General features: G+C 40.7%; 1 protein-coding gene across 1 annotated transcript in view; it reads left to right on the top strand.

Moving 5' to 3' along the window:
* The window catches only part of tmtc2b (transmembrane O-mannosyltransferase targeting cadherins 2b), a 74104-nt gene extending 58601 nt beyond the window's left edge, over positions 1 to 15503 (top strand). Inside the window, exons 9-12 of the mRNA XM_079568276.1 lie at positions 2052 to 2133; positions 4435 to 4549; positions 9177 to 9240; positions 13696 to 15503. Of these exons, the coding sequence (XP_079424402.1) occupies positions 2052 to 2133; positions 4435 to 4549; positions 9177 to 9240; positions 13696 to 13875 (441 nt within the window). The 3' untranslated portion in view covers positions 13876 to 15503. The remainder of the gene's footprint in view (positions 1 to 2051; positions 2134 to 4434; positions 4550 to 9176; positions 9241 to 13695) is intronic.
* Positions 15504 to 20754: the final 5251 nt, after the last annotated feature.

The following is a 20754-nucleotide window of genomic DNA, read 5'->3' as shown; positions in this document are numbered from 1 at the left end:
TTCAGAAGCTTTTTTGTGCACACTACAGAGAATTCCATCACTGGCTGTGTTCAAGCTGCTTTATTACTGTTGTTTCCGTTCAAATTAGAAGTGACTGTGTGTGCTGTTTTGTGTGGCATTTTTCCAGAATTCATGCCTTCATAAAGTGGAGAGCTTGTATCCCATCACGGCAACATTGAGTTTCTGGGAGATTGGAGCAATATTTTCTCCAGCTAATTCATTATCCTGTATTGCATCTGCTAAATAAAAAAGATTGCCTATATGTTAAGTAATTACCAGATAGAGTTTGTATTGACTTCACATTATTAACCACAACAATCAACTAGCAACATAAGTCAACCATTTCCATGCAGTTTTAAGAGGAAGGTCTCTGTTCTTTGTTTTTAAATCAGTACTAAGTAACTTGTTCACCTTATAAAATCCTTTTCGTAGTCCCTCTGGGGGTGATATAAGTGTTGATGGGATGATTCGGGGGTCTTTCATCTCCCTTGGTGTCTTTGGCCAGAAAACCACACTTGCAACTTTCCCTGATCCGACCCGGAGGCGCAATACAAACTAATGGAATCACGAAGAAGAAGCTATCGGGCCAACGGGCAAAGCTAACTGCTAATTATCCTCTCTCCCTTTGTCTTTTCTGTCAGCATTGTATTTACTCTCATCAAAGTATAAAAAAACGCAACATGCTACGGCACCTGCAGTGGCGCTTATGGCCTTTAGGGGCATGAGTTACTTAGTTCTGCTTTAAATTGTTTTTGTGTTTTGGGATTTGTTTTTCAAGCAAGGGTTCTTTTAAAGTTTAATATGCAATACCATTCTGTATTCTGTGATTTTTATGGACCAGACCAACAGATCTTCATTGACGATAACACCTACAGTGGATTGCTCTTCCTATTTTTCCTCACAAAGATCCATGTGACTCCGAGTAACAAATCCAGCACAATATTCACCACAATATTCAAGCCCCATGAAATGTATGCCGTGCAACCAAGTAGGATTAACAGACTCTTTTCAGATAAGGGATGAAAAATTGACTTCTGGTTTGAATGTACCTAATGTGCTGATACATGGTCTAATCCCACTCCGACAACTGTAAGTCATCTGAGTGTGAAGTCTAATCCTGAGCTTTAGTAAACACAGATCTGATGAATCCCACAAAGGAGGAGACAGGCCTAAGAGGCTGCTTGGATTGATGTTTAACATATAGGTACATGTTTATGTAGTGATTTGGCTCAGATTTAGTGGCAAACTCCATGGTAGTACGAGTATTTGCAGTCATTAATGCAGCTTTGTTGAACTGCAGTTTAGTCATTTGCTGAGTTAAGATCTTTTACTTTCTCACTGCTTACAGTTTGGACCTTTGCATTATTCATTAGAGTCCTTGTTCTTAACTGTAGCATTGTTTGTTACAGTTCTAGATGAATGCACATTGTTAATTGTTGATCAGAGGCATCTGGTGCCTGTCCCAGCTGGCTCTCTCATTGGACAGCTGCTGTGTTCTGTGTGAGCTGTGATCGGTTAAGTATGACAGTCAAAAGGCCATTAGGGAGTTATACTCTGTCAAGATTTCAGTCCTAAACCTTTAACAGTTGTCTAAAAAGGAATTTGTGAGCCTTATACAGCATTTTTGAATCCTCCTCATGTTCCTGTCATTCAGCCTTATTTGTTTTTGCTAACCTCCTGCTTCTATCTTCCCTTCTCCCTCACACTCCCGTTTGCCTTCTGCTCTGTCTAGTCTTACTCGCGGCCGGGCCACACACACCGGCGTTCTGCGGTTCTGCTCCTGAAGTGTTATTTCACTGATAAAAGTGTGTAATGAATGGGCTTTAGAAGCCAATCCAGCCATGACAGTGCGCTCTGTCGACACGGGAGTCTGACAGAATAACAGAACGGTACATGAGTTTGGTGTCTCTTTATTAAAAGTTATTGTAGAGGAGGCTTGTGGTTTGGACAACGACACTAGGTATACTCTGAGGATTTCTGTCTGGTGTTTTCATAATGACCGGTTGAGATAATAACACAGTGCGCACCATGTGTAATCTGTCTCTTCTCAGGGCCAGAAAACACAAGCCGAGCGCTACTTCCTGAAGGCCATTCAGCTGGATCCATCGAAGGGCAACTGTTACATGCATTACGGTAATTTACACATTTATACATACTGTATTTTTTCAAAGGATTACGTTTTTCAAGACGTCCGTTTTTCATACTAGATTAAGATTAAGATAATGTTTAAAGATGTTTAAAAATGTTAAGTTCTGCATTGATCTCTCGAAGGGGTCCTATATATTTTGATGAATCAATTCTCAAATTTGAATAGCCATATTAAAATCAACATTTTCAACACTTATCGTGAACCTACATTCTCCAAAATTATTGTTGTTGCTATTTCTTCGAGCATGAAAAGTAACAAGCTATCAAGTTCTGTTCAAGAATTTATTTGCTCAACCACATTGTTCCATTGTGTGAGGAGTTTATGAACTTGGACTTTAAAAACACCTGAACCATTTCTCCGTCTCCTCCTTCAACTTCATGTATCATTTTGTTTGTTGGTGGACGGCCGGTGAACTTCCTTGTATTGTTTAGCATGCCTCTCGGAACGTTTCCCCGGCCCTCTCATTTATACAAGAAGCTTCATAGCAGTGAGGTATGAGATAGGAACATTAGTATTTCATAAGCTGGTAATCAGGGTGTTCCCCTTTAAAGGCCTGTATCTTCCATCACTGTCAGCCCACAACCCTCCTTTTTTTCTGCTCCTCAGACACTGCCATTTACCTGATCAATAGGTCAATGGTTCATCTCTGCTGCTGGGAACACTATTATATGTCTTCGTTGACACCATATGAAAGGCTAAAGTCCCATTGATAGCTCAGATGAGTACTATTGATTGGAGCTATTGAATTGTAGGTGCTCCTAATTTGAATCAAGTACATCTTTTTATCTGCCTAATGCATTTTGTAAGCATGTGGGAATGAATGCTGGATACATTGAAAACAGAATCAAACAAAGCTTCTGCTTTGGTGTTACTAGAGTTACTATGGGCCTCAGGCAGAGCATACCCTTGGACATATTGCATTTGCAACACAAAAAGCTGCTAATTTCCTCTTAATACTGTTTAGATGTTTAGAAGCGTTTTGCACACAAAGGCAAAATGTGTCTGTAAATTGACTCATAACATAACAACAAATCATAGCAACATTGCCCAAGAAGTGACTTCCTGTTTCGATCCAACATGCCAAAGTAAAAGCACACAGCTCGTCTCATTGATTAGTTCAGCAGGCAACATTACAAGAATATAATTAAAAACACACATTTTAAGTGTTTTGTCTGTTAATAGTTAGGCAGAAAGACAGTTAAAGTAATGAACTGCTGAACTAATGAATAAGATGGTGCTTTTATTTTGGTGTGCTGGATCGAAACAGGAAGTCACTTCTTGGGCGGCGTTGTTATGGTTTGAAGCTATGCACGGAGTAAATTTGACTCATCAAGCTTATTGTAGAAATGTAGAAACCCTTTGGGAAGCCACTTCGAAAGGTTCTGAGCTACTGGTCGGAGATATCTGGTGAAGGGAATGTTCGAAGATCATATGCAAGCAGAATATCCACATTATGTTACAATTTTTCTGCACAGATTGACTTTCTACTTCGAATCTGGCCACACCTCAAGGTTGACTGGGATAATATCTCATGTGGTAAAATGGTGATGCTGACCAAAGTCAACACCACCTAATAATTGCTTTAAATCTGGCTTTTGTAACACTCATCTGGTCGTCTTGCTCTGCTCTCGGTGCACTGGTCCAGGCGTGGTTGAACTGCGGCCATGGCCTTAATAAGACACATTTCCTGTGAGGGAGATTTTATATTTCAATAACCGGTCTGCTGTGGTAGGTTTATGTGGACAAATTGGCCTGAGAGATGGCCAGAAGAAGATGGAATGTTGAGTGTCTGCAGTATTGGTGTTCGGGATGAAGATAATTGAGCCTTTGTCTTGGTGTCTTAACATATTAGGTGAATATTCACAAGCTTCCCAAGTGTGGCAAAACGTCACACCTATTACTACCACCTTTTTACTACATGTGAATTTTATTATTTTATCCTAATGTTCAAGGTTTTTTTTTGTTAGTTTGAGATTAAACATCCACCCTTACTTAGAGGCTATGCACTGTGTTTGCTGGTGATGTCACAGTATGGTAGCAGCATGGCAACATCAGCTAAATGAGAGTCAAAGTTGAGTCATAAAATTTGTTATCCAATGAAAATAATGTAAATGCACACCCTCGATACCACCAACAGTGCATTCAAATCCTTTTTGTCAGATACTTACTTGGAAAGTGTCTTTGAGCCAGACTATCCTGAAAAAAATCCTTTATAATTAATGCGAGTTCTGTTTTTTTCTCAGACGTCTAGCCGCGCTCACACAGGTTTTCCCTCATGCTTCCAGGTCAGTTTTTGTTGGAGGAGTCTCGAGTTCTAGAGGCGGCGGAGATGGCCAAGAAAGCAGCGCAGCTCGACAGCGGGGAGTTTGATGTGGTCTTCAGCGCGGCCCATATGCTCAGGTGAGGCTTTTACTGGGACAGTTTATTTCTGCCTCTTCTGACGACTCCCATGCACGGACACTGGTAATTTACTCTCTGTGGTGGAGATGGGTGGGCTTCCATAGTTTCCAGAGCAGGGGAGAGAGGGAGGTCTCCGTGTCTGCACGCTTTATCCCAGGGCTTACACCAGTCCTCAGCCTCCATGATTTAGAGTAAGCCTCTGCTCTCACAGCAGTGCCAGCTTCAGAGTCTGCTTTGTCTTGGCACTGTTTCTTTTTACGGGTTTGAACTGTGAGATTAGAATTAGTGTGAAAGTGAAGACGGAGTGAGAAACTGTAAACACATCAACAGCATGTACCGACTCCCAGTTTGATGTTTGATGACAGTCTATTCAAGGTTAAAGGATCAATGTGTTTTAAATGTGTGTTCTCACTCTGTCCCTTTTCCCAACCTACCCACAGGCATTGCACTAGTGTAGTCCTTTTAAATTACACAATCTTTTAACACTTGCCTAAAGCTACCCTGTAACTCAATGTAATACACACCTTCAAAGTCACTTTGATGGCTGACGATGAGCTGCAAGTGTAAGGCTTCTTTAAAGGTAAAGGTATTATTTGCCTGTATCCGATCTTTAAAAATATTACCTATATCCGTTTGTCCTCTGTTCTCTCCTTTACCACTGCAGTTAAACAAATAGGCATTATCTGCACTACATTTTAGGATAGCTAGTTATCTAGAAAATACAATATATAATTAATTGATTAATCAAACCATTCTCTCAATGGCAACCATCTATTTAGGAACAGAAAAGTGTTTACATTTCTGCTTGACTTTAGAGCGAATCCTTTGTCTTTTATTCCCAGAGCCCCTTTGTGGGCATGAACGGAGCAATCAGAGCATGTTTACCACCCACAGTTTCATCGATCTCCGCCTCTTCTCAGCCATAGACCCCTCACAGTTCTGCAGCAGCTTGTCTCGTGTGCCCCCCTCCCTGTGTCCTGGCATGGGGTCCTCCCTCTCCACTCCTCCATGGCTCATGATCTTTATGTGTTTGCTTTGGACGCTCCCATGGAAAAGGCTCTCAGTCGGTGGGACAAAAGTGATTCTACGTGAGGAATACGGCCTCTTAGATGTGCAAATGTCTGTTATTATACTCCAGGGTCCTTGGGATTTTGACCAGACCAATCATTTTAAAGATTTTATATATTTTTCCAAAGTGGGTTGAGGAGAACAGGAAGGATAAGAAAGATGGTAGTCAGACGAGTGTGTCAGATACATGGCCTCTAAATTTAGCTTGCACCGAGAATTTGTGCTTTTCTTGATGAAGCAATAGTAAAAAAAATTCTATTGGAACCAAAAGGTTTATAGCAGCACATATTTGAGGTATTAGTCTCCATAAGCGGCATGTCATGACTTTCGCTGTGTCAGAATGAGCGCATTAAGATGGTTTCCCAGTTGTTACTAAATGTGTAATTTGTTTTGAATTGATTGTGGGTAATGATATGAACCAGTGGCAGACAGTAGATCAGACGGAGTCCCTCAGGCTAAAGCAGTGTGCAGTCAGTGTACCGAAGAAAACCTCCGAAATGTGATTGTGGGCTAGGGACAGATGGGCCATGCATCTGCTGTTCAAATCAACGTATATGCTTAGTATCTCATTAAATTACAGTTTAGCAAATTGGCTTTAATGTCTTGTCACCTCCCACCATTGTCTAAGGAAACGGTCCTTCTTTCTTGTAGAAAAATCCATGATGACACTTTTCTATCGGGCATTCATCGAAGCGACCCTAACTTTCTCTCTCCTTGGCCTTTGGACAGGGGTCACAAATTAAATTAACCAAAAAAAAATTGTCAAGAAAAGGTCTGGAACATACAGGGTTAATACAGGGTTGTATGAGGTTTGTTTTTTTTTATTGCTGTGATTTGAAAATAATGCAATTAATTGAATCCTGTTATTATTGTTTTTTTTGTTCTAAAAATATTTTTTTGCTCCTTAATAGCAGAATACAATGTGCACACATGACAGTGATGTGTTTCTCCTCTTTGCTAAGTTCAGCACACTGAGCCCTGCCAAGTCCTGGTTTAGTCCGGGTTTAGTCCAGGTGTAGTCCTTGTTCAGACGCGCTCGCTGCCAATCGGGAAACAGCCGTGCTATTTGCACATTACGATTGCGCGTGCTTATTTAATCAGAGCTGTATTTCAGTCATTCCCAAACCATTTCTAAAAATATAAAGTGTTTCGAAGCACAGAGGCAGAACTTTCTCTTTCTGTTCATCTGGGCTGTAGTTTGACGCTCTGCAGTCAGAGAGGGAGGGATAGGGAGGGAGGGGAGCACATGCTCGTCTGAGGGGATTCACCGGGTCTAAAGTTCAGATCCAAGGTTCGGGTCAGGACGGTTTGGCGGGTGGGTCCAGATCCAGGCCGAGGTCCTCCGTTTAGTGACCTCTGTCTTATGGTATGGGAGCTCCTCTGCTAGAAACAAAAACGCCCTGAAACAGCTGGTCAAGTGGTCAAATAAAATCATCGGCCTCAGACCAGTTTGGACTTTCTGTACAATAGACGGTTAGAGAGGATGGCACGAAGCATCCTAGAAGACACTGAGCACCCTTTGCATTTGGAGTTCTGTCTGCTTCCATCTGGGCATAGTGTTAATGCCTGTAAGCCATACAAACCGTTTTAAGCAAAGCTTTGTTCCCGCTGCCATTTCCTTGATGAATAAGTAGGCATCTAATTGCCCCTGACACTTTGCTTTTTATCTTTGAAATCGTCCAAGTGGCTTAAATTTCTGTGGAATCTTTAGCAAAGGCACATCCTGTTCGTATCTGGAGCACTTACAAGCTTTACATTTAAATATGTGTGTGATGTTTATCTTCGTATAATGTGTTTTAATGTTTGACTGCTTTTTCTCAGATTTGCAAGACAAATTTACCTACGGGTACAAATAAAGCAACCTAACCTCATGATCAAATGTACGCATTTTCAAATATCAGAAAATGTCTTCCTGTTCACCACTAAGGTTGAACATGTATTGCTCCTGATGATGTGCACATCCAAACCTCCATGATTTGGTGGTCTATTGTAAGTCTAAGCAGACACGTCTGTTTTTCCTTATTCAAATTATCACTTGTTTTCTCAAGAGACATTTCGGATTCATTCAGTTTGCCACATGAAACTCTGTCTGTCCTCTCAGTCTGTCCTTTTATCGTCTGGTCCCGTCTCAAACATGATGAGACCCACACTCTCTTTGGCCTCTGAGCAGACATAATCCAGCTCCTCTGATAATGTGTTTTTAAATGCGATCATGATATTATCCCATTAGATCGGCACATGCATACTCACAATGAAGCCTGAGCTCTCTAAATACTTTTGTTGGCAAACAAGCATGTGTTTGTGGCTGGGATGAAGGCCACATTTATAAAGTCTGGACAAATTCAGCTACAGCCCAGTGTTTGGATCGACGCTGGAATGTAAAGTAGTTGTTTGGAAACGAGCAACTTTGACCCAGAACATCAATTCTAACTGTATTTCAGACGTATGTGGACCTCTCTTGAGTAATACTTGGGTCTAACTCCCAAACAAATGACAAAATGAGTTCAACAAGGCTCCAAGTGCAGCATGTCCAATGACTGACCATGAAAGCTGAATTTACAGTAAATCTTAATACCAAACGACAGCTTAGTGTTCAAAATCTGATAATGCCTAATTAGTGGCTTTTATAATTGTGTTAAATGTTAAAGTATGCATGCTATTGTAAAAAATAGAGCAACTTAAATATGCTTCATCCTCAACCTCAGCAAAGACGTTTAGGGCGTTAATACAGTGTTTGTTCTCAGGGCTCTGACCTGTGTGTCCTCTAGGAGAAGAAAGCAGTGCCTTATATCCTGAGCATGTGGATGATCCCCTAATGGAGGTGGACAGCCCAAATGAAAGAGCCACACTTCCTTTGATCAGTTGGAACCTGAGGGGCTCCACAACCTCCCGCTCTCCGTGTCCTTGACTTTCTTCGACTTAAACTGTTTGCAATGAGTCGCCCTTTAGAGGCAGTAGGAGCCCCTCAGCTGAAGACTGTGAATTTTCTGTATTAAGAAGAGGAAGTGGCATGTGACGGGCTGTAGGCAGAGCAGTGGGGTGTTAGAGATGAAAGCGCTGGTTCGAGACAGGTGTAGGTTTAGATCTGGAGGATTAGTGTTTAGTTTGTGCTGCAAGGGACTCATGGAGATTCACCATCTGTTGCAAAAAAATACCATGTGGCACAGAGAAGATGTGCTGGTCTGTTTACTCAAGTCATTCGGAAATTCAACTGGGTTTATTCTTTATGATTTCCTCCTGTTTCTTCAAATATTGTCATAATAGTTTTCGCTTTTATTGCTGAATTTAAGTGTTTCTTAACTTTATCGGATAATGTTCCGTTTTACTTGATGGGTTTTGATTAAAAAAAAAGATAAATCTCATTTAATCCAGTTATTGTTGCACTGCAGACTGTCAGCGATGACATCTACTTTTTTCCCCTCTTTCCTTATTTTTATTCTATTTCCTTGTGGATCTTTTGCACTGACCCCTACACACAGCTGAACGCAGAGCCCAAGGCTGAAGCCAGCTGCAGAAAAGATGAATAATGACATCCTCCTTCTGTGTGTTTTCTTTACAGACAAGCCAGTCTAAATGACGCAGCCGAGAAGTACTATGGACAAGCAGCCAGCTTACGGCCTGATGTAAGTATTACAGCTAAATCCATATCAATATACTATAAAGCAGTGAAGCCTTTTTAAGTACTTTAAGGGTAAACTTCAAAGAGTACTTTTTGTGCCCATTCCAAACTCCAGGAAGGACATTCGGCATAAAATGTATTCCAGAGTATTCTGTATTCTGTCCAACACTAGACATTGGTGTTTTGAAAATCTACCCAAACATTCATAATAGAAGCCAGAGTCACATGGCAGGACAGCGTTTGTTTAACTGTTGTGTTTCCTTGCATTGCCATCTTTGTAGGACACAATTTGGGGAATATTGTAAGTTTAAGATTGTGCAAAATTCGTGGTCTGATAAAAGTGCAGCCATATTACTGTTTACTGTAGAAGTGCAATCATCAGAATGTGCATGTCCTGCAGTAATCTCCACACATTACCGACCTGAATGGAGTTCTTTGTAGAGGGTCAGGCGGAGAAATGAGGGCTAGTTTGGGACTAAGCTCTGAGATTTGTTTGTGCAGCATCCATCACTGACTTCAAAGCTGAGGCAGAGTGAGCAGATTGGAAAGAATAATGGTAATAACCCCCTGGTCAGAGACGCTGACATCCTGAAAATGAATGGGTCTCGGTCCACATATTTAAGCCACTGCTTCTTTGCCACAACATGTGGTTACGAATAGATTTCTATTTTTAGATGCATAAACTCTTCATACAATTACTTGATTTAGTGCTCAGACTGAATTGCCCTTTTTGTCAGTAAATGGGGGATTGTTTGGAATTACCTTTACAAGTGTGCCAAAAATAAGCTTTGCATGGTGCCGTGTCCACAAATATGATTATTATTTTGATTAAGCATGAATTAAAGCAGTACTAAGCAACTCATACCCCAAGAGGCCATAAGCGCCACTGCAGGTGTAGCATGTTTTGGTTTTTTACTCATTAATTGTCCGTGAGAGTAAGTACTACGCTGACGGAAAAGACAAAGGGAGAAAATTACACAATGGAGGTTTTTTTTCCTCAAACTTGGCTGTAAATAATGTTTAAGTGGCGCTAGCCCAGAGTTAGCTTTGCTCGTTAACCTGTTACCTTCTTCTTCATGATTGCATTAGTGTGTATTGGTGACTCCGACCCGGTGGCAGCGAAGTTGAAATTGTGGTTTTCTGGCCAGAGACACCAGGGGGAGATGAAAGACCCCCCAATCATCCCATTAACACTTTTATTACCCCCAGAGGGACTACGGAAAGGATTTATTAAGGTGAACAAGTTACTAAGCACTGTTTTAATTAGCAAATACAATATGTCAAGTCCAAAAAGGAATAATCTTGAGCTCTGCCATGCAGCTTACTGTAGTTCATCCAGCTGATGGTACACACTAAGCACATACTAACAGTGTGATGTATCCTACTTCAAAATTCCCTCAGTCACATAAAATGTATGGTTTTATCCTCCCCCGGTGTCTCTGTAAACATGTTGAATCAGCAGAAGTTTATTATCATTCATCCTCCTGAAAACTCTGGATGTTTGTCTTTCTCACTGTTTTATTGCTGGCCACAGAACGGTGTAATGTGACTGTTTCTTGGCCTCCATAACTCTATAAACATGCATTTTGTATCCAAATCCAAACATGAACCACAGTCGCCTTACGGTCACTCAGACTTGGACTCCTCCTCTGAGTTGTGTTACTTACAGCTGAAGCATAAGTCGTTTCTTCGATCTTCATCCATCTTCCTGAGCGTTCTCCTTTGTTCTGCCCAATGGGACTTGACTGTAGCTGTGTTCCCCGTCCTTCCACATAATGTCACGTCATGCTTTACTGCTTTTTGACGCTTCACTCAGCAAACCATTTTATATTAAACACATATGGATACTCACGATGAACCAGTTACTTCCCATTGAAAAACAATATATAATTCCCTATAGCCCAGTTGGGGTCAGCTGCAGTGCAACAGTCCATTCGTCTGAGAACTGAAAGGTTGCTGGTCTGAGCCATGCCAGAGGATAAAGCATAGGTAGTGCATCTGGCTACTCCTTTGTTGTATTGACCTCTGATACAAAAGGGGTTGCCTCTTGGATGAGGATAAACTGCATTCACATGTTTGATAATACAAGACTTTGTTTGAACAAGGAAAATTGAAAAGCTACAGTTTTACAAATGTTTCGGCACACAATTCTTTACGGTCTTGCCTAATCCGCTCCACATCTGCTCCCTCCTCTCCGCCTTCATGCCAGTTTAGAGAAGGTTCTGGAGGCCGAGGCTACACAGCAGCAGGAAACGAGCAGAAATGAAAGGCTTTGACGGGCAGGGGGGAATGGTTTTCGTTGAGTTGAGTAAAAGAGGTACCCGCAGTTAGAGGGTATAAATCATAAACTTTACAAAGGAAGAAGTAAATGTACAGAAACATTGGAGAACTGGGATAATGATCTCAGTTCGGAGCTATAGAGGGCTGGAAACTTTCAGACACCACGCCCTCCCCCAGAGCACATTACATTGTACTAAATTTAGCAAGGTGCAATGTATCAAGGTGCTGTAAAAAGCACATAACCGTGCACAGAGGTGAGATGAGTAAGAGTCCGTTACCATGAAATGATTTTACTCAGGTAGAAGTAAAAAAGTAGTTATTTGAATAATTGCTCAAGTAAGAATTAATCTTTGGTAAAATTACTACTATTACTTAGACGAGATACAAGTTTCTAATTTTTATACTGCTTTACACTACTGCAGCCTCAGGTCTAATGCGTAACTGAAGGTTCTATATTAAGCACATTAACATTAGGACATGGCTAGAACATGTAGGGGGAGGAAAATACCAAAATTTAACATTTTTGAACGCTGTATAGTCCTTTTAAAGGTGCATTCTGCAACATTTCATGCAATTAAAAGGTTTAAATTTCTCCGTATTTGACCTTGTAGTGACCCAGCGGCTGTATGAGTGGTCAGCATAGCGCCTTTGCTTTCGATCACTGTGGCCTCTACCATGCTCCAGGATCAATTGTTTTGTAGGTTTTCTGGTGCGGGGGTCCATCAGCAGTCGCAACCTTCCATACGGAAAGTAAAGGCGCCATGCTGACCACTCATTCAGCCGCTGGGTCACTACAAGGTCAAATACACACAAATATCAACTTTGTTTTCAATATAAAAAGTTGCATGATGCACCTTTTGAGTAATGAGTGTTTGTGTAAGCCTAATAACTCAACTTAGAAAATGTATAATAATTCAAATAGTAGTGATATATTTCTTCTTAATATACAATAAAAATCTATTCCAAAACTTCCTAGAATGAACTGCAACAAATACTGTGCAACATGTAGTTCATCTAAAGGGTAAAATCCATCACAAAGCCACTGTGTACACCTCTGGGTATGTCTATATGGAATGAGCACTCCTTTCATATATGACCCGTCGACCATTTTCAATTATGTGCAAATATATAAACACTTCCCTGACTCCCAAATAGCCCCCGTGGTGTTATTAGTGGTACGACCCTGAAATCACAGGTCAAACACCAGGTAATTTATTAGTCAAACAGATGCAGAACCACCACACGTCCATTAGAGGAGAGAGAGCCCCGGCCTCTCGGGTGACGTCTCATTGAAACATAGGCAGCTGAGTGGGGTCTTGTTTGACTTGGGGATTACTGTAATTGCAGAGATTTTCAAGAATGAAGAATGAAGAATGAGGTAGAGAGCAGTAGGAAGATTTGTCCAGACCAAGTCACAATTTATTACTGTGTGCGCAGAAAGAAGTCTGATTTAAAAGAGAAAGACAACTCTTTAATAACCTAGAATCATTTAGACAATGTTTGCCCCAAATCTCAAACATTAGCCCCAATGTTTTGAAATGGAACACACTGTGAACCAATCAAAGTGTGTTTTTTTTCAACACTTCTTTGTCATAAACTGCTATTCCCAAAGTTGAGTCGCAGTTTCATGGTGACAGGAGTCTAGAGGCCAGGTTTTAACCATAATGTGTATCAGATGGTGCTCATGGCTTTGCTCTCGTCAGCTCCTCCTGAGAGCGCACACCACAGACAGGGCTCCAGTGCTGCGAGTCAGGCCTCTCCCCGCGACTGCAGTGGGATATATACAGTTTGGAGCCCGTGGAGCCACTTCAAAGCTGCGCTCTTGTCTGCCTCTGACATGTGTGGTCACTGTGCACAGTGATGGTTGCAGCTCCAAACTGCACACCGCAACCAGGAGGATCTGACAAACAAGAAGGGTCAGGATGCCAGGAAATGTAATCTTCTCACAGGGATGTCTCATTTATAATAGATGGTGCGTCTAAATATATACAGTATGTCCTGAAATCACCAACTGTTGCATATTTTTTATGCCGCATGCCCTTCCTGCTAGAGGTGACTCGAGTTTGGGGGAAGCTAATCCCCAACCAGCCCTTTGCATAGACATTAGGGCGATAAAATGAAATGTAATCCACAAAAAAAAAAAATCATCATTGTTTTTTGTTTGTTTTTATCTGTGCAGTACCCTGCTGCCCTGATGAATTTGGGAGCCATCTTACACCTCAACGGTAAACTGCATGAGGCTGAAGCCAACTACCTGAGAGCTCTGCAGCTGAAACCAGATGACACCATCACCCAGTCCAACCTGCGCAAGCTCTGGAACATTATGGAGAAGCAGGGCCTGAGGACTGCCAGCCCTTGAGTGGAGTCCTGCCCGCCATGTGTGTTCCAGACCAGAGTTAGAAGCAGCTCACTCTCCCCTGCTCTCTTCTAAGAAGAGTGTGTTCTAAGGAGGCTGATGACTGAGAGCTCTGAATACACCTCAGGTCATGAGTACTGCGCCACAAGAGCTATTTGGACTTGCTGCTGAAGTAGTTTTGTAGACCATTGTTCTTACAGTAGAAATTAGGTCACACAGGCATCCTTCATTCTTTGGATGACATAAAATGGTTTTATAAATGCAACTCAATTCTGGTGCAAAATGGGAACTTTTTTATCTGGCACAAGAATAATGTGCACAGTTTTTTTTCATCATTATTCATTGAGTTGAGGTTACATGGAGAAATGAAGACAATTTAAGCTCTCAAAGCATCATGTAGATGCTGTTTTTTTGTCCCTTTCCTGGATTGTTTTTATGGAGCAAAATTGTAATTTCAAAGATGAAAAGGGAAATGACTATTCAGCCATTAGAACACAACAATAGCTCCGGGAGATTTGGGCTCGGCCAAGTAGATTACACTTGGCAAGGCAGTTTTAAGCCTTTGCCTTACAGCGAAATGTGTGAATCGTCTTTATTAGTTGGTGGGGCAGTGGATTTTTCCCATTACTGCTTCTTTTTTAGCACAAGGGAAAAAGTCAAGTCGTCATGGTAACACATTTGTCAGATAGTATAAAAGGGTATTAATGGAAATAAGATTCTATCTTTCCATAGACAACAATGCCACATGACTGAAGCTGATTGGAGCAGATGAAGGATTTGCCATACCAAATACACTATGTCCATGCTATCACCACTAACGCACAGACATGGCATGGCAGAGGGAAATGTTTTATATATAATTTGGAGGCAAAAATGCTCTCTGTTTTGTATAAAATTAGTTTTAATATATTGTAGAACGTGTACATAAAACCATACAGCAAAACAGTAGCCAACAAATGCTGGTCAACGGTTTCTTACATGAAGTACGGCCCTGTCCTCAGTCTTAAGCTCTCATTTGTAAATATGCTGTGTAAGGAACAAGCTCCCCATTCATAAGAGTCTGTACAGTATTTGTGCTCCAGTCATTGTCTTTTTGGTCTGAATTGATTTTAGCCATGTTATCTTTGTGTGTTATGTCCATTAAGTTATTGCTATTTGCCTCCTACAAGCGACAGAACCAGCTGGCACTGTGTTTTCATGTAAAGACTGAGAGTAGCCAATTTGATATTTGTGTGATATAAATATAAATGGTGGTCGAGTGTTGTAATACTGAGTATGACACGTCGCAGTCCTGATGGTATCACACTGTTTCTTTGTCACGAGTCATGTTATATCGTACGTATCAGTGTCTGTCAGCCCCATCTTTACTGAGCTTCACTTCTTCTCGTCATAAAAGTGCTTATATTTGAACACTGCTTGGGTCAAAAGGACGTTTTTACTCCTCGTCTCAGCTCAGGGATCTCAAGCGTTTACTAAAAAAGAAAAAAAAAAAAAAGATATATTTTTTAAAGCTGTTTGTATTTGTATAAATTATGGATATTTGTAGACCTTTTTTTCCTCCTGTTTTGTAATACCTGAAAACGCTCGAAAAAAACAATGTGCCAGAATATTTCCCAACTTTTTTTCAACAATAAACTTTGGTGGTTTACAATCTCGCGTTTGTCTTTTGTGTCTGAGCGGCTGGTTTTTTTGCGAATAATGATTTATTCGTATGTTTTGAAAATGAGAACATCTGTGTGCGTAAAGATACGCTGGCAGTCGCATTTCATAGATGCGGGAGACGGGAGTGTTGCGGTGGTGGTCTTACATGATGCAGAACACGTTTAGCAGATGCAGCGCAGTGTAGAACAAACCTCTTCTGCAAACTTGCTAAAGCGTGTCATAAAACCGAGGCATGCGCGCATCTCCTTCACTTTGATCACACAAACAAGAAAGAGGGCATGTAAAGATTCCCATATGCCAAGGCGAGTTTCTACTTCTGCAGGCATTTTTTTTCCAGATGTTCCCACATTTTTCTTCCCTGCTGACTTTTCTACTGTAGAGATTTTGGGGACTTTCTGAACCCTGAGGCTCTCTTTCCCACATACTCTGTTCAACAAGGTGCCTGCACTAAAGCGGGAAGTGAACAGATAACACACCATACGACCTAGAAATGACACGATGGCTGTCAGTCATGTCAAGCTGGGTAAGGATTGGATGACAGTTTGTGTGTGTTACAGAGCATATTCCGTAAAAGGCAGCAAAACTAAAAAAGCAATGAAACGGTCCAACCATAAAATTTGTTAATGAAAGACAAATTACAGCATTCATCAATTTACACTGATAACACAAAAAGTATAAAGTTCAGCTGAGGTTAGGAGACCTCTACTTTGACCTTTCCTTGAATACTGTTGAGCCCTCAGAGCTGTGCTGTGTCCAATACACCACAATAACCAGAGGCTTAACAACCTTTTCACTCCCATAAAATAAATACATACCGGTAAGCATCTGTCAGCTTGTATGTTGTATTTTTATCGGTATAGCACTTCTGAAAAAGTAGGATTGACTTCAGCGTCAAAGAGTGCTCATTGCTCTACTTCATAGGGGCGAGACCTGGGTTTGATTCCTTGACCTTGTTGCAGGTTTGTGAGAGCTCGATTACATAAACTATACACCTGGGGGTAGGCCTGTCACGAAAACAAAGTTGAAGTTCGATATATTGAGGCGGGAAAGTATCGCGATCAACGATAATATTGACTCTAATGATGCTGGATACTGTCAACTCTCAGGCGTAAAAACGAGAGTAAATCTTTGTGATAAAAGTGCATAATCATATCCTAAAAATACCACACAAGATGCAAAAGTTTTAATAAGAAAAAAATGGGGGCAAAATACTAATAAATGTACAGACGATAAATATCGAGCCCAAAATACATAGTTTATCTGCTATTTATTGAATGATAAGTCGATATAGTAATTATCGTGAAAGCCCTACCTGGGGGTATCTGTAATAAAGTAAAAAATCCACACTTGAAAGAGTTAAAAACATGCTGCACTACAAAAGAAACAACTAGCCCACAGCTTGGTGGACTAAAAGCAGTATAAACAACACAAAAGTTAATAATCTCAACATAAGAGTACTTATTTGCCAACGGGACTATTTTTCATTCTGCCACTCCACTGTTTTGGTTCATACTTTGCTAGTGAGTGCGATGAATGAGTAAAGTTTGACGAACCTTTCAGGAATTCTCTTGTTTTCTATTCTAACACAGACAGCTTTTATCTTACCAATCCAAAAACACTTACACAGTGCTGAGCCAGCAGTGATCAGATGAATATGTTTAGGTATGCCGAGATGAACACTGTGGGCTTTGATGTGAGGGACTGAGCCAGCCTCACTGTGCGGAGCCGCGGGCCTGTTATTACTTTATAAAAGAAGTATTAGATGAAGCTCTTCAGGAGATGAACCATGTGCTGCGTATCATTGTGTGCTTTGATGTATAACTTTAATAAAACGGTAACCATAATATTATTGTAGCCTGCACAACTCACTAACGTCACTGGTGTTTCTTTTTTTTGTTGCCTGAAATACTTTATTTTTCTACTGTTAAACTGAACTGTTGGGCATGAAAGAAGGTGAAGAGTCCTTAATGGAAAAATGGGGAGAGCCAATCACGTTATGTCTGAGCAAGGATTCAAAATCACAACTAAGACTGTTACTGATACACTTATTAAGGGGGGACACTACAGGCAAAACTCAATATTTTCAGTTTTCAGGTTTTGGGCCAAATTGGTCTCTGAACATGTAAGCTTTCACCCGGAAACAGAAAATATGACTAATCTTCACAACAACATGTTTAAATATTGCGCTGATTCAATGTTCCCCCATAGACTTATATGGGACAATGCAATTTCAAGGGCCTTTTTCTCAAAACACATTTTTCTGTCATTGTGGTGACACTATGTCCACGTCAGTAGGACCTAAAGACTTCAAATTTTCCAGCCTTGGAATGAAAAATATGTGGAAGATTTTTTCAGAGGGATTTTTTATTATTTAATCCCTAGGCCCATTTATTGAGTTTTGAATGTCAAAAAATAAGGCGAAAGTTAATTTTTTACACATTGTTCCACTAAAAAACAGCTTATTTTAAGACTAAACAAGAAATCCAAAATCCCCTCTGAGAAAGTCTTGGCAACTCCTTCATCAATAAAATGAAACCATAACTTTGAATGTAGCTCTATCCATTATTCAGATTTCGTCGCCAAAAAGATGGGAAATTTGGGGCCTTTTTAGGCATAAAACACCTTGTTCTTATATGAAAAGATAAAATGACAGAAAACTTGCAATGTATTTTTTTCTCACATTTATGCCAGTGATCTACAGCAACAGTTTCAAATTGATATCTGTAAATATACATTTTTTCCCTATTCACCTGCAGTGTCTCGCCCTAGCTTGTGGGAAGTATTCAGTGCAGAACTTTATATTTCAACTAAATTTTGCTCTAATAACTTGTCCATTTTACTCATCAATAATATCAATACGTTAAGTGTCATGCTCATTCTTTTGCGATGGATCTCCATGTTTGGTCATACAGCATCTCTCGAGTGAGATGTCACACTGCTGGTCATTCTTCTGACAGTGTTGGTCTTTGGAGAGTATTTACGAACAGAAACAGAACACAAAGCCCCTCCAAAATGACCTTCTGAGCGTTCACACTCGCTCACACTGTTAACCAGCGCCACCCCTCAGTATTTATCACTATACGGGACTCCAATTCACTAACCCTATCCCCTGAGACACCACACAGAGGCCCCACCACATTAATCATAGTTCAGGGGTTTATGGAGGTTATAATGTTGTTTTTTACCATACAATTCTAAAAATAGAGGCACTAACAGCTCTGTGCTCTGTGTTAGAAATGTGGAGATCCCAATTTGAGGCATCATGTTTTTTTCACTCCTATCATCATGGTCATTACTATTGATTAACCCCATTGTCTCCCGAAAAACGGCTCCTTTTCCTGCAGTCAGCTCTTTCCTTGCAGACCTCCCAGCTCACACATCTCCAGATTGTTCTTTATCCTCCCTCGGTGCAGTGGGAGCGGCTGATTAAGTTCCTCCGAGACCCATTAGAGCCGCAGCCTGTCCCCGTCACACACTGCCACCATCCATCATGCAAATTTAGAACACGGCCGTACACAACTTCAGCACAGTGGCCTTTATTATAACCGTGTGTCAAAAAGCAGTAAAAAAAAGTCTGTCGCTAACTACTTTGGACACTTCCTCGTGAAAAGTTGCTATAATAAGAGAAATGGGACACCAGAGAGGGGGGGGGGCGGAGGAGCAGCAGGTCCCAGATCAGGATGGGTTGGGAGACCAGTTTTGACAGGACGTCCCGTATCGGTGGCAGAACTCTGTGAACCAGTGCCGGACTCACAACATGCTGCTGTTATTTTATCCTCCGCTCTGCACACAAAACGGCAGATAGAAATTCATCATGAAGTTCCTTTAAAAATTCTGAATCGCTTTTTATGACGTCAAAATTGTATGTTTTAAGCTACAGTATCGAGAAAACTTTGAAACCGGAGACACCTTCACAGCCAAGGACACGTTCAGTATTCCCTTTGACGTGCTGGAGGATGTGTCGTTTTTCAGGGTCACTTGGTTGCTGGAACTTGCTCTGCATTGACTTAGTGTGTGTAAACTCTTTCTTCCCTGGTTGCATTTGTTGGTTTAGACTTTTATAACACACAGACGATTTAGGGTGGGCAAGAACATAGTGTCAAAGGAGCAAAACAAGAGCACACAATGGCTTTTTTATGTTGAAATCCGTAGCAGATGTAAATCAAAAAAGTGAAGGAAAATGTACCAAAAGTGCTGCAAACAGTGCTTCTCTACTGGTGAGCTGAACCATTTTCAGTGGGTCTAAAATGCCGATCAAATTTTTGGGTATTTGCATTATGAACAGAAGTCTATGGGGTGGGGTCACCTTTTTGATATTAAGTATTACAACAGGGCTCAACTGCAAAATGCTTTTGATAGTAAGTTTAAAGCAGAACTAAGTAACTTGTTTACCTTAATAAATCCGTTCCATAGTCCCTCTGGGGGTAATACAAGTGTTGATGGGATGATTGGGGGGTCTTTCATCTCCCCCTGATGTCTCTGGCCTGAAAACCACACGCAACTTTCCCTGCACCGGGTCAGAGGACCCAATATACACTAATAGAATCATGAAGAAGAAGCTAACCGGCTAACGGGCAAAGCTAACTGTGATCTGTCGCTACTTAAACAGTATTTTTAAGTTTGAGTGAAAAAAATTATCTCCATGGTGTAATTGGATGTACAATATCCCTTTGTCTCCGTTTGTCTTTTCTGTCAGTGTAGTATTTACTGTCACAGACAATTAATGAGTGAAAAACCGCAACATGCTGCGACACCTGCAGTTGCGCTTATGGCCTCTAGGGGAATGAGTTACTTAGTACTGCTTTAACCTCTTAACTCCCGTCTGAACCGAGAGCATTTTCTCCAGTTCAGCCTTACCCAAATCCTGTAGGCCAGTGTAACACCTCATTTGAAAGCTAAGATCTACAAAACTCATCTAAATGGATCTTTTTCCTCAGATCATCAGATTTTTTTCCATCTTTTTTGGGGGGGGGGGTATTCAACTCATTTTTGTAACTTTTTTTTGGTCATTTTTTTGTTATTTTTTGTCATTTTTTTGTCACATTTTTGTCACATTTTTGTAATTTTTTGAAATTTTTTGTCACATTTTTGTCACATTTTTTGTCATTTTTAGTCAATTTTTAGTCTTTTTTTTTTGCTATTTTTTGTCACATTTTTGTCACATTTTTGTCACATTTTTTCTCATTTTTTTGGTCAATTTTGTTTGTCATTTTTGGTCAT

This window comes from Gobius niger (assembly GCF_951799975.1).
Source record: "Gobius niger genome assembly, chromosome: 12".
NCBI classification, from domain to species: Eukaryota; Metazoa; Chordata; class Actinopteri; order Gobiiformes; family Gobiidae; genus Gobius; species Gobius niger.
Note: the sequence above shows the minus strand (reverse complement) of the source record. Positions and strands in the feature narration are given on the sequence as shown.